Raw genomic sequence first — 17525 nt, 5'->3', positions numbered from 1 at the left:
AGCTAATCTCGACAACAGCCGTGACTTATCATTTTCAGTCTTAGTCTGAGTGCTTTGTGAGTGTAAAAGCAGGAAATTTGGAGCAGCAGCACCACTGACCCTCATTCTAATATATTTAAATGAGCTCACTCGGGACTCAGCGGATAAATTGCAGGAAGGCCCAAAAGGTGCACGGTGGTTGAACAGTTGTGTAGCCAAGACTCAGTCTTCCAGGGTTAAGGGCAGGACCCAGGCCTGGACCTGGAGATGGACGTCTTGTCCATTGACCAGGAAGTCTTCTTTCTCTTGCATACCATCTGCTGAGCAAGTCCCAGGCCGGGGCTGAGAAAAAAATCCCAGCCTGCGAGTTCCCTTTCTCTAACCAGACCCATTAGATGTGGAGGACCATTATTTGGGGGACGAATGTTCCACCTCAACCAAGGCCCCCTGGAGACTACCAGCACTGGCCGAGACCTGGCTACTGGGATCCCAGCCTAATGTGAGCCTTCTGCGGAGTTTTGGAACTGTGTTCTTTATTGTGCAGCCATTTTAACTCACAACACACAGCTGTCAATCATGCAAATACATCCAGGTCATATTGATTAGTCAGGGAACGTCCTGTGCTTGAATATAGGTACAAAGTTACACCAATATAAGTACACTGTTCCATCAGTCAGTGAGGCTCCTCACTGCCACCAAGTCTTGCAAAGTTGCCCCTGTGGTCTAGATGATGTAAATATGGTTGGCAATGCATCTGCACAACTCATGTACTCCAGCAAAGGAGACCCAGAGGTGAATCAGAGCTCTCTCACATACAACATACTTCGGGTGCTAAAGCAATGTTTCACATGAATCGACCAGTCAGGTGGGGGCTCCACTTGTGCCAGAGAATTTCTGCGCAATAAAAAAATCAAACTGCAAGATATCAGCCAGATTTTGCTGTAGAAATAACAGTGAGGCTAATGGCGCTCACTGTTTTTTAAAGTGCAAATCAGACAGCAACTCCGCACATGTGCAGTTAAACGCTGAAATCAGGAAGTTGATGAACAAATTGCCGCGTTCTTCCAAAAGCTGTACGATAATGGTATCTCGTCGAGATACTCGCCATTGAAATACATGGAACGGCGTGAAGTTGCGGTACTTACCCACTAGATACCCACTATACTTGCCAGAAAAAGTTAGGGCTAGTCCATTCCAGTGTAAGTAAATTTTTAACAGCGTGGTAAGTCTTAATTGCTGCCAATCAACCTCTCTGGCACTGAAAATTTACTTTTATAAGTGTGGAGCCTCATTCCTTCATATTTTAAATATTGTTGGAGATTTTTTTTAAAATGTAAAAACATTTTTTTTACTTTTTTCTTTCTGTCTTTTTTATCTCTCGCTCTTAATCCCATCTTTCTTTCCCTCTCTATTTCAACCTGATTTGATATTGAATTAAATATTCTGACACTTCCTGGTTCACACTTTAAGCTGCTCATTAACAATTCTTCAATCTAATTGGTTAAGGAGATACACTGTTGCTTGCCCTATTCACACAGGTCCCAGATGCCCTGTAGAGGCTGCTGCATTGTTTTGGCTCTCTAATTTACAGTACGTTTCAGTGCAAAATCCCATATAAAGTCTGTGGGCAAGAGCAAGTGTAATGAACGACTGGTGCCATTCATTCGTCTGAGAGGAAAATCCAGCCCATTAAAAGTGAAATTGTTTTGTTCAATGTATGTGATAATTGAGTGCACATGGTGTGTGTGCTCATCAAGTTTTGCCAAGCCCTTGTCCTTTGTGAACTTCTGCGTAAGCCATGTATCTATTCTAAGTGCTCTGCTAACTGAGGGAGTAGCGGTGGTGGATAGCTGCTCAGCTAAACGGCGAGCTTAATGGATTACAGAAACCACTACCTGTCCCCACAACAATCCCTGATGTACCTGCATCAGTGCCAGCCATCTCCATTACTATAGACTCATTTGTTTTGGAGGTGGCCCCAGCAATGCTACATGATGGCACAGAACTAGTGGCAGCTGGGTGTGCCTGTGTTTCTCCATGCATGCCACTACTGGAGGGCATTTCTTCTTCATGCTGTACAGAACACTAGGCATCTTTGAGCTCTCTGAATCACAGCGTCACAGTTGTTTGCTACCGTTACCTGCACTGCAGTTGTCACTGATGTTCCCTGCAGATTCCCTCCAGGTTCCCTGGACCATATGCTCTTAGATTTTCTTTTGGAAAGATTGCCCTCAAAGATCTGTATCCACTGTCTAGGTTCTCAGACTTCTTCAAATTATGTATTCAAACAAAAAGATGTAATATTTGTGTGTTTTTGTGTCTTTGTATTTTTATCCAGCCCATTCATTATGAAGAGAAGAACTGGTGTGAGGAGCCGTATTCAGGTGGATGTTACACTGCATACTTCCCTCCGGGAATTATGACTCAGTATGGCAAGTAAGTGCAATAATTTTATTATCTCCATCAGCAGTTAAATACTCGCTGAAGTGTGAATGGATTCAGATTAGGCCTTATAGAGTAGAAAATTGCTCATTTAATCAGAGTTCTAATACGGAGCATTTGTACAGGTTTATTGCCATTGCACAGAGTGAAAGCAGCTTCTGCATAGTGGTCAGAGGAGTCAGTAACATTTGCTGTAACTTCTATGGATCAGATTAAGAAGCTGTATATAGTCCAAACAGTGCTGTTGTTTCTGTTGATGGTAATGTGCTCTTTAGATTGTTGTGTCTAGTTACGCCAATTTAATAAGGCAACAGCGCATATCTCATTTATTAATTGCTACAATCATCTCCACATCTTCATTATAGGCAGCGAGAAGGTTAGGACTAAGTTTCATTATTGGGCAAAGTAGATAGATGGAGCTTTAAACTGTATTTTGGTATTATACCTGATATCATACTTGAAGGAAAAACAAATGACACACATGCTCTGTAAATGGGGTTGAAATAGGTAAGGATGCGTTCAAAAAGATCTGGAGTCCGAGTACACTCAGTGCTTAACATGTCCAACCAATGCAGAGCAGCAATCGACAATGTAAAACAGTAAAATGCAAGTTGGAGGAAGTCGATATCGGACTATGCAATCCTTTGGTCAGACCACATCTTGACTAATGTGTCCCGTTTTGGACACCAATAAACAAGGGAGAGTCAGACAGCTGATCTCTAGTGTCAGGTGTCTCAATTGTGAGGAAAGACTGGAAAGACTTGGGTTTTCAGCTTGGAAAGAAGGCATTTGAGAGGTAATCTTAGAGGTAAATAAGACAGTAAATGGTGTGGAAAAGGTTAATCTGGAATATTAATTTAAAATAAACATAAGTGGACACAGGTTCAAGTTAGTAAAATGTAACTTTAGGACTGATATCAGGAGCTTCTTCATCCAGAGTGATCAAAACTTAGAATGGACTTGCGCCATTCGGTGGCAGAATGGTAGAAGCAAAATCCCTAGAATCATTTAAGAAACATTTCAATATTCGGGAGTGTACGGATGTTCTGGATAGATGAATTAAGATGGCCCAAATGCCCTTTCTCATCTGTAAGTATCTTGTGACGTTGATGCTGTCAGTGGGTGCCAAAAATTGAATGATGCTCCATTCTTCCCTGGAGGAACACAGAAAGGGAAAAACACGCACAAAAATTGACACCAATATGCACTGTCCGTTACAAATATAGATGTACTGGTTTGTACTGACTACTTGCGCGTGTGTACATATACATTTCTATTGAATAATTACAGCAGTGTTCAATATTCTAAACATCATGTTAATGAATATTTTTGTCTTTGAAGAATCCTGAGACAGCCATTTCAGAAGATCTACTTTGCTGGCACTGAGACAGCCACCCAGTGGAGTGGATACATGGAGGGTGCTGTGCAGGCTGGGGAGAGAGCAGCCAGAGAGGTAGGGGCAAAAAGAATCCTTTACTGTAATAAACTTGCATTTTGCATTGTGCTGTTCATCTGGATTTCAATAAATTGAGAACACATCACTGGTGTTGGAGAATTACAGTGTTCCTTCGCAAGTGTGACTAAACCACGCAGTGAGAAAGAAATAGCTTTTGCATAAGTGGAAACATTCCTGGCACCTCATTACTGAGATGGTCTGTTTGTATATCGCATGCAACTTAAATGCATCTTTACTACTGGACCCTCATCTGCTGCTGGTTTTTAAGTATTATTTAATCTGTGTGATTTTTGCAGATGCCACATTGAGCCCATGGGAAGTGAAATTTACAATCCCTGCCATAGATTGACTAACATTCATGTGTCAGCCTTGGCTCAGTGGTAACACTCGCCTCTAGTCAAAAGGATGTGGATTTAAGCCCTACTCCAGAGTCAAGGACATAATCTAGGCTGACACTCAGAGCAGTATTGATGGAGTGCTGAACTGAAGTGCCAACCTAAATTAAACTGAGGCCCTGTCTGTCCTCTCAGATGGAAGTAAAAGATCCTATGGCACTATCTGAAGAGTTCTACTGGCCAACATTTATCACTCAACCTACATCATAAAAATAGATTTATCTGGCCATTTATCTCATTGTTTGTGGGGCTTTGCTGTGCGCAAAAGTACATAGATAGCAGGGAGAATACGAAGAGATTTGGAGAGAAGTCAAGAAAATAATTAGGAAGGAAAAGAGGAACATTGAAGTTAAATTATCAAGGAACATAAAACAAAATAGTAAAATATTTTACAGGCACATCAATAAAAAAGGAAGGTTGGGATGGGAATAGGGCCATTAAGGGATAGACAGGATAATAGAGATGGCAGAAATATTAAATAATTATTTTGCCTCAGTATTTACCAGGGAGATAGAACAGGTGGACATGACATTGGATGATGAGATTAGTTTATTTAATATATCCCCTCTTTTTATTACTAATCAAACTCAAAGAGGATGGATTGCATCCACACATTTTAGAAGAATCTAGGGAAGAGATAGCAGAGGCATTACTACACATATTTAATAATTCGTTAGAAAAAGGTGTAGTGCCAGAGGACTGGTGGATAGCTAACGTAATACCTATATTTGAGAAGGGGGATAGAACATGTCTAGGGAATTATAGACCAGTCAGCTTAACATCGGTGGTAGGAAAAATAATGGAATCCCTACTAAAGAAGAAAATAGAAGAACATCTAGAAACCAAAAACATAATAATGAATAGTCAGCATCTATTTCAAAAGGGAAAGTCTTGCTTGACCAACCTCATTGAATTTTTTGAAGAGGTAACAGAGAGAGTAGACAGTGGTAATGCAGTAGATGTAATTTATCTAGATTGCAAAAGGCCTTCGCTAAGGTACCCCATAATAGGTACCTCTGAGCAAGGTCAGAGAATGCAGAGTCGGGACAAGTAGCAGAATGGATAGCTAGCTGGCTTCAAGACAGAAAGCAGAGAGCAGGGGTAAAAGGTAGCTATTCACAGTGGCAGAAGGTGGGTAGTGGTGTTCCACAAGGATCAGTGGTGGGACCACAATTTATATAAACGATTTAGACTTTGGAATCAAAAACACAATTTCTAAATTTGTGGGTGACACCAAATTGGGGGGATAGTCAATACTGAGGAGGACTGCAACAAATTACAGGAGGACATTAATAAACTTGCAGAATGGGCATATAATTGGCAAATGAAGTTCAACACAGGTAAATGTGAGGTAATACATTTTGGTAGGACAAATAGGGAGGTCACTTATCACTTGGAGGGTGGGAGTCTAGGTGGGGTAGAGGAACAAAGGGATCTCGGAGTACAAATACACAAATCACTAAAAGTTGCGACACGTTAGCAAGGCCATAAAAAAAAGCAAACCAAGCACTAAGGTTTATTTCTAGAGGTATAGAATTGAAAAGTAGGTAAGTTATGCTAAACCTGTATCGAACCTTGTTTAGACCACACTTGGAGTACTGCGTACAGTTCTGGTCGCCATATTATAAAAAGGATATAGAGGCACTGGAGAGGGTGCAGAGAAGATTTACAAGGATGATACCAGAAATGAGAGGGTATACATATCAGGAAATAATGAACAGGCTTGGGTCACTTTTCTCTTGAAAAAAGGCTGAGGGGGTGACCTAACAGAGGTCATTAAAATTATGAAAGGTTTTGAGAGAGTGGATACAGAGAGAATGTTTCCACTTGCGGGGAAGAGCAAAACCAGAGGCCATCAATATAAGATAGTCACCAAGAAATCCAATAGAGAATTCAGAAGAAACTTCTTTACCCAAAGAGTGGTGAGAATGTGGAACTCGCTACCACAGGGAGTGGTTGAAGCGAATAGAATAGATGCATTTAAGGGGAGGCTAGACAAGCATATGAGGGAATAGAGAATAGAGGATTATGCTGATAGATTTTGATGAGGACAGATGGGAGGAGGCCCGAATGGAGCATAAATGCCGGCAAGGACTGGTTGGGCCGAATGGCCTGTTTCTGTGCCGTATATCATATGTAATCCTGTGTAAATTGGTTGCCTTGTTTCCCTCCACAACAACAGTGACTACTTTTCAAAAGTGCTTCATTGACCGTGAAATGTTTTAGGATGTCCTGAGAATGTCAAAGGCGTTATACAGAAGCAAATTCTTTCTTCCATTTTTCCTTGCTTCCTTCCTTCCCTTCTCCCTACCTTTGTTCATTCCTTTTTGTTTGAGTATCAGTTTAATGGCACTTTTGAAAATAATTAAATTGTCATATTTAATAGCATTTTAGTTCAGCCAGATGCTTTCTACTATTACAGGTTAAATGCATTGCAACAAGAAGTAAAGTGGTGTGTCAAAGGCTTGGGTTCCATAAATCTAGAGACTGGAGTAAAAATGTGGCATATGATAACTATAAGGGAATAATATAGAAAAAACTTTGAGAAATATAGAAAGGAAGTAAAATGGGAGTACAGGAAGGCGAAGAAGAAATATGAAAGACTAAGAGGAAGTAATGAAAAAAGACTGGCAGTCAACATAAAGGGAAATAATAAGAAATAACAACAGAAAATGCTGGAAATACTCAGCAGGCCAGGCAGCATCCGTGGAGAGAGAAACAGAGTTAATGTTTCAGGTCTGGGACCCTTCATCAGAACTGGAAAAAGCTGGAGATGTAACAGATATTAAGCAGGTGCAGAGACAGGGAGGGGGGGTAGGAGGGGAGGAAGAAATAGAAAGAACATCCTGTACTTTTGTAAGAGGCAGGAAAGATAAAATGTTGCAAATGGGAATGGCAAAAATCATACTGCATGAAAAATGGGGGCAGGGATAATTATCTGAAATTGTTGAACTCAATGTTGAGTCCGGCAGGCTGCAAAGTGCCCAATCGAAAGATGAGGTGCTGTTCCCCGAGCTTACGTTGAGCTTCATTGGAACAATGCAATAGCCCGAGGACAGAGAGATCAGAGTGGGAGTGAAGCGGTGAATTAAAGTGACAGGCGACCGGAAGCTCAGGGTCACCCTTATGGACTGAACGGAGGTGTTCCGCAAAGCGGTCGCCCAATCTGCGTTTGGTCTCCCCAATGTAGAGGAGACCGCATCGTGAGCAGCGAATACAGTATATTAAATTGCAAGAAGTACAAGTAAATCGCTGTTTCACCTGGAAGGGGTGTTTGGGGCCCTGGACAGTGGGAAGGGAGGAGGTAAAAGGGCATGTGTTGCATCTCCTGTGCTTGCACGGGAAGGTGCCAGGTGAAGGAGCAGGGCTGTTGGGGGTGATTGAGGAGTGGACCAGGGTGTCGCGGAGGGAGCGGTCCCTTCGGAATGCTGAAAGGGGAGGTGACGGGAAGATGTATTTGGTGGTGGGATCACGTTGGAGGTGGCGGAAATGGCGGAGGATGATCCGTTGAATGTGGAGGCTGGTGGGGTGAAAGGTGAGGAAATAATAAGAGCTCATCGAAGCACATAAGAAGTACAAAATGGTCAGAGAGATGAGACCACTTAGAAATGAAGTGAACTATCTTGTACTTGAGAGGGAGGAATTAACGGAGATGTTTAAAAAGTATTTTGCCTCAGTTTTCAAAGGATGGTGAAAGTAGGGCTAAGAGTACCTGAGAAGTATATGGAAGAGCCACTACTGGGGATAAATATTCAAAAGAAAACTATATTAAAAAAGTTAATGGAGCTAAAAATAGAAGAGTCACCAGGCCCAGAATACTGGAGCAGGTGAGGGAAGGGGTAACAGAGGGATAACTAATTCGGAAACAGGACTTGAGCCAAAGGGCTGGAGAGAAATGTTACACCCCAGTTCAAGAAAAGGGAAAGGAATAATACAGGAAATTATAGGTCAGTTAGTGATACCTCGGTTGTGGTTAAACTTCCACAGTTCATAATATTTATCCTCCACCTTACCTTCCCTCTGTTACTGACCATCACTGTGTCCTCTTTCCCACAATGCTGAAATAAAAGCCACTACAAAACAAACTTTCCAATCCAACTTTATACATATATGCATCCAATATGACATCAAGAAATCAACTAATCACCCTTTTGCATTCCCTTAATGTCTGTCTTGTGTGTGCCTTTGCCTATCCTACTGATGTCAAACAGTGCTACCCCAGTGGCTGCAGCATTGCTGGTGAAAGGCTGCTGACTTTCAGCGGGGGACACTGCAGATGGTCTTGCTGGTTGACCTTGAGGAGCTGGTAGCTGGGAGTGTCAAATCGAGTGATGGTGTTTCTTCTTCTCCTTCTTCTTTACTCTCTCCTCCTTCTTCTTGGTCAACCACTGGCTGGGCAGGCTGCAGGTGTGTGAAATGAGGAAGGCACAAGGGTGGAGGTGTGTTGAGGAGAGGGTGGGAAAGCAAGAGGTGCATCCAAGCAGGAGGATACCGTATGAGGATACCAGCATCTTGTATCCTTTCAGCCCCGCCGCTGGCCAAGGGCTCAGCCATGCCCCTGCCAAGAATGGCCAGCACCGTCTCCTCCAAGGGGGTGAACTGGAGCTAGGAATGGGAGGTGTGCCTTGTGTTTGATACAGATTGTTGGTAGGTGAGTGATTGGGGGTTGTGCATTGAGCAGTGTGTGAGGCTAGTGATTCAGTTGGTAGGAGATGGCTTTTGAAGATGCATTCACTGACCTTGACTGCTGGTCTGAGGTCAGGAAGCTTCTTTGGGCACTGGAGCCAGGTGGTGGGGGCGACGCTGCCGGCAGTGACAGCCTCAGTGATCTGGTCCCACATCGTTCTTCCTGGAGGGTCTCCTGGCCGCTGTGGGTAGAGGACCTCTCTTGCAGTTTTAACCCCCTGCACAAAGCTGTGTGCAAGACCCTGGATGCCTCTTCCCTGGCTTGCTGAGCCATTTGTGTTAGTGCTGAAGCCCTTTTCCCATTTTTTTAGGTGCAGAAGTGAATTCAGCTTTAAGAGCTGAAGGCTCTCATTTGGGAATTCTTTTTAACATGAATTTTTTTTTCAGAAGGCAGTTGAGCTGTAAGGGCTAAAAACTGCCTAATTTGAAATTATTATTTTTTTCATTTTAGGAGCCAGTTCCCCTTTAAGGGACCTGCTTTCTAAAATGACAGCCTTGCTTTAAGAGAAGGCTGTTCTTGCTGCAATGACGCTACAGTCACACTACATTGGGCCCCCTGCTGGGACTACTGTTAAGTCTGTGTGTCCCAGTTATGCTTATTATAAATCACTGGACAGAGACCACAAGAATAACTTTAACAGGTCTTTACTATTCGGAGGTCAGGGCTGAACTGCCCAGCAAATCCCTACACAACGTTTATATACCGGTGTGGTCACCACCGGTATTACAGTATACAGCAGCCAAGAGAAAGTAGTACATCTCTTAAGGTAGTTCTCTTAAGGTGGAACAGGTTACATACACCACAATCCTCCCTTTTTAGCTTAACAGTTATATCCCCATTTAACATAACATAATAACATATAGATATATATATATATATACAACTTCATGCAAAACAGTTCAAAGATTCAGTCTCTGAGGAGGCCTCCTGATTCGAGTTGGATAACGCCTTTCAGGGGTCTCTGATTCTCGTTGCTGGGGTGACTCATCTAGTTGATCTCTTATGGATTGGACATCATCCTCAGGTACATTCACTTCTGAGGTAGATGCTTCAGGTTCACTAACTTCTTCCACGGTTGTCTCTGCCGTAACCCTGGGTTCGACCCTTGTTCTCGATTCTACCAGTTGGTCAGCATGACGCCGTATTACATTTTCACCAATATCTACCGTGTACATCAGGGGTCCTTGTCTGGCCCGAATTGTTCCAGATTGCCATTTCTCATTTTTATAGTCCCGGGCTAACACTGGTTGTCCTATTTCGAAACTCCGAGTGGTCTTGTTATTTATATGCTGGAACTGTTTGTTTTCAACTTCCCTCCGCACATTTGGTTTTAACAAGTCCAACCTGGACCGCAACCTCCTGTTATAGAACATCATGGCAGGACTTTGGTTTGTCACTGCATGAGTGGCGTTTCGATATGCCAGTAGGAATTTGTCCACCTTGTGTTGTAGTGGAATCTGATCTTCGCTCATGGCCTTTATTGCTCTTTTGAACGTTTGTACAAATCTCTCGGCCAACCCGTTTGTAGCCGGATGATATGGGGCAGAGGTATAATGTTTCACCCCATTCTTCTTCATGAATTTCTGGAATTCTTCTGACACGAACTGCGGTCCGTTGTCTGAACATATTTGTTCTGGCAATCCATTTCTTGCAAATATCGTTCTTAGCACCGCGATCGTCTTTTCCGAGGTAGTGGTAGTCATCTTAATCACTTCTGGCCATTTAGAATGTGCGTCCACCGCAATTAAAAACATGGGCCTAGAAATTGAGTTTTGGCTTAGCCAGGGCTTTAGCGCCGGAAGTTAGTGCCGGCGCTAAGTCCCCCTGCGCGCGCCAAAAATTCAGCAGGGCCGCGCCCAAACGGCTGCCGGCGCTACTGAAGGGTCTTTGCGGCGGTAAATCGGCGCTAACTGCCGTTTCGCGCCGCAATTCCGGCGCTGCAGCACCCGATGCGGTGCGGCAGGCTCGGGAAGTGCAGGCCTCCTCCTTCCCTTAAGGAGGAGCTGCCTGCACCCGGCCGCGGCCCGCGAAAATCTTTTTAAAAATGAGCCCGGCACCTTGGACAAGTGCCGGGCTTGCTTCTGTTCCGGGGGGGGGGGGGGAAGTCCGGGGAGGGAGCTGCGGCCAGGCGGCCGGCGGGAAAGCGGCCGGCCGCCGCGGGGCCTTTAATGCGCCGGCGCAAAGACTTGTAAGACTCTGTTGCCAGAGTCTTAGTTGCGGCTGCCACGGGCGAGGCGGCCGCAACTGAATTTCAGCGCTGGGGCCCGTCGGCATGGCAACCGGGACGCTGCGCACACCGATGACGTCATCGGTGCCGGCGCAGCGCTACCGGTCTACCGCGGCAGAAGGGCCCCAGGCAATTTCGGCGCCGGCGCCAATTGCAGCGCTAGGCCCTCTAGCGCCGCAAAATCGGCGCTAAGGGCACTCAATTTCTAGGCCATGGAGTCCATGAATGGACCAGCAAAGTCAATACGTACACGTTGCCATGGGGTTGAAGGCCATTCCCATGGATGCAGCGGTGCAATCGGAGGTGCATTTTGCACTTTTTGGCACCCTGAGCAGCTTTTCGTCAGATCCTCTATCTGTTGGTCGATACCCGGCCACCACACATAAGCCCTAGCAAGGCTTTTCATCTTGACTCCCCCCAGATGACCTTCATGCAGTTCCTTTAGAACTCTCTCTCTTAACTTAGGAGGAATAATCACCCTTGTTCCATACATCAATGTTCCTTGACAGACGGACAGCTGTTCTCGTCTTGCTGAGAATGCCGGTAACAGTGGATCACCATGTGCTGGCCATCCCTTCACTGTCAATTCGTAAACCCGGGACAGTGTCGGGTCATTCCTGGTTTCTCTTTCAATACTTGCATTGGTGACTGGTAAACATTCGATGATGGTCGAGTGAAATAACTCAACAGGGTCAACCGTCGGTGCCTCCTCCGCTGTAGGTAGTGGCAGGCGCGACAGCCCATCAGCATTACCATGCTGCTTTGTACCTTTGAATTCAATCTGATATTGATGTGCCCCTAGGAAAAGGGACCATCTCTGGAGCCTCTGTGCTGTCATCACCGAAACACCCTTCTTAGGGTTAAAAATGGATACCAACGGCTGGTGGTCTGTCAGTAGCGTAAACTTTTGGCCCTGCAGGTAATGATTAAACTTCTTTACTCCCCACACAAGGCTGAGAGCCTCCCTATCTATCTGAGCATAGTTGCGCTCAGCGGAGGTCAATGATCTGGATGCAAACGCGACTGGCCTCTCCAAGCCATTTGGCAACTTGTGTGAGAGTACTGCCCCAATACCATATGGAGAAGCATCACAAGCCAAACGAATAGGCAGCGTTGGGTTGAAGTGAGCCAACACTTCCTCTGAGGTGATCAATGCCTTGCTTTTGCGAAAGGCCCTCTTACAGTCCTCGCTCCACTTCCATGGTACTCCCTTCTGCAAAAGAGCGTTCAGCGGGTGCAGCACCGTGGATAAATTTGGCAGAAACTTATGGTAATAGTTAATCAACCCTAGGAACGACCTCAACTGGGATACATTATCCGGAGCGGGAGCCTTCACAACAGCTTCGATCTTGTCAGGAGACTTATGAAGCCCCTCCTGGTCAATGACATGACCACAGTACGAGATCCGCTTCTGAAAGAACTCACATTTCTGGCGATTAACTCGAAGTCCATATTCTTTCAATCTGGTGAGCACCAGTTCCAAATTTGCAAGGTGTTCCTCGTCATCATCTCCTGTAATCAGAATATCATCCAGGTAACATTGTGTGCCTGGAATTCCCTGTAATACCTGCTCCATGGCCCTCTGCCAAATTGCTGGAGCCGATGCCACGCCAAAAACCAGTCTATTATACCGGTACAAGCCTCTATGCGTGTTGATCGTGAGATACTAGCGTGACTCTTCCTCAACTCCATCTGTAAGTACGCCTGCGCCAGGTCTATCTTGGTGAAGTGTTTCCCGCCAGACAACGAAGCGAAGATATCCTCAATCCGCGGAAGCGGATACTGCACCGTGTGAAGCACCGGATTAACAGTGATCTTGAAATCTCCACAGATGCGAACCTTCCCTGGTTCCCCCGGCTTGTTGCTCGATGAACGCTTCATGACGGGGACAATGGGCGTGGCCCACTCACTCCAGTCTACCTTAGACAGGACTCCTGAACGTTCTAGCCCTTCCAGCTCAGCTTCCACAGCAGGTCGTATCGCATAAGGTACCGGTCTGGCTTTGAAAAATTTCAGGTTTGCACGTTCTTCAACCTTGATGTTTGCCGTAATTCCTCTCAGTGTTCCCAGTCCCTGTTGGAACACCTCTTTAGCATCGTCCAATATTCTGGACAATCGTTTAGGTTTGACATCCTTTTTACCGGAATCTACCGTTAGTGCTTTTAAGGAATGCCAGTCCATATTTATTTTCCTAATCCACTCCCGTCCCAGTAGTGGTGGACCTCCCTCAGGTAGCACAGATAAGTCCATTCCTCGGCTTTCTTTGCCCTTGTGGACCACCTTTACCTCTATCTTCCCGATGGGGTATACTCTTTGCCCCGTGTATGTTTTCAATACAATCTCCGTATCCTGTAGGGGAATATGTGGGAATAACCTTTTGTAATCTTGCTTATTCATGACCGTCAATGCCGATCCAGTGTCCAATTCCATCTTCACTTGGACTCCTGCTATCTGAAGTGTGACCCAGATTGTTTGGAGGTCTGCTTCATTACCAACATTGTGTACTCTTCGACTACCCAGTTCATTACTGCTGGAGTCTGAATTTGACTTCTGTTCATTCGAACTGTTCTCTGTCACCTTGTGTACCTTTCTGTACTTTTCCTGCGGTGACTTTTTGTTGCTGGTCTTCTTTCCTGACCGGCATACTTTAGCTATGTGACCAAACCTGCCACATTTTCTGCATTCCTGATTTTTGAACCAGCACTGGTTCTGATCGTGCGTTGTCTTTCCACAACGATAACATTTTACTGTACCCAAGACCATTTGATTGGTGCTGAGTTCCGGTGACCATAGCTGCATTTCCGCAGTGCCTCTCGCTGCGGCTTCGTGCGATGCTGCAATAGTGACAGCTTTATCAAGCGTAAGATCATTCTCCTCAAGCAGTCGCTTTTGTGTTCCTTCTTTTAACAATCCACACACAAATTTATCTCTCAGCGCATCTGCTAGTCCTGTTCCAAACTGACAGTACTTTGATAGCTTACGCAGTTCAATTAAAAATTCAGCGTTGCTTTCGTCTTTCAGCTGCGTTCTTCTGTAAAATTTAAATCGTTCCGCTATCATCAGCGGCATGGGGTTTAAATGATTTTTCAGGACAGTAACAATATTTGCGAAAGTCTGATCCGCTGGTTTATCTGGTGATAGAAGGTGCTTCAATAGCCCATATGTCTTCGCACCCATTGAGCTTAATAAGGTTAGTGCTTTCTCATCATCTGGTACCTTATTTGCTTTACAATAAACTTCCATGCGTTCTACATACGTGGTCCAATCTTCGATATCGCTATCAAAGGTATTAATATTCCCATGTTTAGGCATCCTTGCAAGTTTTTAAATTTTTCTCTTTCTCAAAATGGCGGCTTCCCGCGCTTGTCTTCTTCCCCCGCCTACTAAAATGGCGGCTTCCCGCGCTTGGCGGTCTTTCCCGCGCTCGTCTTCTTCCCCCACTGACTACAATGGCGGATTCCCGCGTTTGCCTTCTTCCCCCGCTGGCTGCAATGGCGATTGCCGTGCTGCTGCCGTTCTCGCCTCCCCAGCGGTTCTCAATTCCCCGACGCTGCTTTTACTCCCCCGCGGTTCCCATGGGCATTCACGCTTCCCCTGCTGTTGCGCCTCTCAGCCCCGCATGCAGCCCGGTCCTTTACACCGGCTGCGTTTGAGTTCTCCGCGGCTCTCGTGCCTTAAGCTGCCCCAGTCGCTGCGCCTCTCGGCCTCGATTGCAGCCCGGCCCTTTTCACCAGCCGTGGTCGAGTTCTCCGCCCTTTTTCCTCCGTTTTCCCTCCCCCACTCCACAGTCAACGCGGCCGACTTTCTGCTCGTGTCGCTGATCGGCTTACCCACCACCGTGGTAGAAGGGATGATCACTGCCTGTCGCTGATGGAGGGCTTCGTGGTCAGAATTTTTCTTTTTAACCCGGGTTCTCGATGCCTCCTGTGCGATGGTGCTCAGCAGGATGATGAGGGCGGATGCCTCTTCTCGACGCCCGTTCTGAGGACGAAGCTGCCTTGGATGTAAAACTGCCGCAGGGTAAGATCGGACTCGTCGCCACTGTTAAGTCTGTGTGTCCCAGTTATGCTTATTATAAATCACTGGACAGAGACCACAAGAATAACTTTAACAGGTCTTTACTATTCGGAGGTCAGGGCTGAACTGCCCAGCAAATCCCTACACAACGTTTATATACCGGTGTGGTCACCACCGGTATTACAGTATACAGCAGCCAAGAGAAAGTAGTACATCTCTTAAGGTAGTTCTCTTAAGGTGGAACAGGTTACATACACCACAACTACCACCACGAAAAAGGCCTTGCATGGTAAGTTTAGCACTGGGCTAATGTTAATTAGCAACCAGCAGCGATATCGCGGTCCTGCCAGCGCCATTAATTTTGGCGGTCGTTAACTCTGGCCCGCGGTGACACTGGCAGGTTTTTGGCGGCCTCAAATTTCTAGGCCTATAACCATTTGGAATTGGATAAGAATTTGAAAATGAATTATATAAAAGGACACAAGAAATGGGAATGGAAATGGGATTCAAGTAGATTGCTCCAGTTGAAGAAATAACACTTGCGCAAGTACCATGAATTGAATGGCCTCCTGGTGAAATTTCTATTATCCTATGCAGTGCAATATCAGGTTCTGATGGAGACTGCCACGCCATCTGATCTACGATAAAAAGTTAGTTTGTAACTTTGCTGCTAGCTGGGTAGTTCTATTTTACCCTTTACATTATAGCACTGCAGCCAGAGGAATCGAAAACCAGCTTTGGAGGCGATTTGTAAATAGAACGGTAGCTGTGGCTGATCTGAGCACTTAACTCATCAACACAGACCAGTAGTATGATTTTTGAACAGCTGGTCTGGTCAGAAAATGAAAGTCGTGATCATAACTTCTGAACAATCATGTATGTGCAAACTTGTGCATAGAAATTTGTTTCTCCATTGACAGTGATGCTGTGGAAGCTGCTGTGCAAGGTAAATGGGGAAGATTGGACAGCACCAGGCGCTCCAGTATATTACAGAACCAGTATATTACAGAACCATTCAGGCTCGGCTGAAATCACCCCAAGGTTAAGCACCTACTGTGTAGAAAATCCTGGAGGAATATGCGCCCTGGTTTGCTGAGAGAGTAAAGTGATGAGGAGGATACCTGCAAGGAAGGAGAGAAAGAAGAAATAATTATTTCCAATAGATAATTAAATGAATATGAGCAGTGAAAGATTCATACAATTTAATTAAGAACTGTAGCTTGCATCTAAAAAGCAGAAAGTTTTGTTTTACACAGAGTTCAAATCACAATGTTAAAATTGTTTAAAATGCCTCTGATAGTACTCTGCAGCTTTAATTAAGCAGTGATAAATAAAATAGTTTTTTTTATTGGAGATTAATGCATGTCAGAATAAATTTGGCATTTTACTTAAAATAATTTGAAAGTGCATTAGAGAATGCCAGAATTAATTGGTTTGTTATGTAAAAGTAATCTTGAAATGCAGTTTTCACTACCCTTAAACTAAATAGAAAATGTAATTTAGATTAGAATTATTGAGTATTAACACATTAATACCATTAATGTATTTGCTGTCACCATGTTCATAGAGTCCTGAGATGCCAGGCATTCCAAACAAATACAGTCTCCCAAAAAGGCAAGATAGGAGACACAGGTAGCCAGCAACCTTTAACCGTCCGATTTCTGAATTTTCTTTACTATTGCATCTGCATGACCTCCCCCCGCCGCACCACCCCCCCCCCCCCCCACCATAGGCGCACACACACTTATGGCACAGTCTTCTTCCCTTCTGTATCTGCCTCTAGTTAAAAGAACAGGGCAGCTCAGGCAATTAATTTCTCCATGATACTTGGCCACGAAGCATGTGGTGCAGAGTGAGTTGGGTAATGGCACCTCTTTGCCTTAGATGGGTTACACTGCTGTCCTGAGGCTTTACACCTTCCAGCACTGTCAAGAACTAATGAGACTTATTAAAATTGAAACTACTAGTCTGTGTGAAACAGTCTAATGTATTTAAGATTATTGAATCTTCTACTATTTACAACTCTGTTACTATTTAACCCTTTCCTTTGCAGGGCTGGCATTATTCACCTCCCATCCATTTGTGCCAAGCAGACTGTGGCTCACTCCTTTATAATCCCTGATTGCTGGATCGCATGCTGCAACCAGATATTGTTAAGCTAGACTTCAGTATTTTGGATTCATTGTTAGTTTTACCACACGCCCTAATGTGTCATAGTCATTGCAACCAGTAAACCCCCTCAGATTTCTTAATTTTGGTGTAACTGCTGATTCAACTCTCACTGCACTGGAAGATAATTAATTCCATAAATCAATTATGATA

The 17525-nt window shown here is 44.7% G+C and overlaps 1 protein-coding gene across 1 annotated transcript in view; it reads left to right on the top strand.

Moving 5' to 3' along the window:
• LOC147107560 (amine oxidase [flavin-containing] B-like) overlaps positions 1-17525 on the top strand; it is a 238634-nt gene that overhangs the window by 190930 nt on the left and 30179 nt on the right. The window contains 2 exon segments of the mRNA XM_086006682.1: positions 2318-2415; positions 3763-3874. Coding sequence (XP_085862808.1) covers positions 2318-2415; positions 3763-3874 — 210 coding nt within the window.

Source organism: Somniosus microcephalus, chromosome 14 (assembly GCF_052327205.1).
Source record: "Somniosus microcephalus isolate GS21.2 chromosome 14, FLI_Smic_1.0, whole genome shotgun sequence".
NCBI lineage: Eukaryota > Metazoa > Chordata > Chondrichthyes > Squaliformes > Somniosidae > Somniosus > Somniosus microcephalus.
This window is presented reverse-complemented; position numbering and strand designations above follow the sequence as displayed.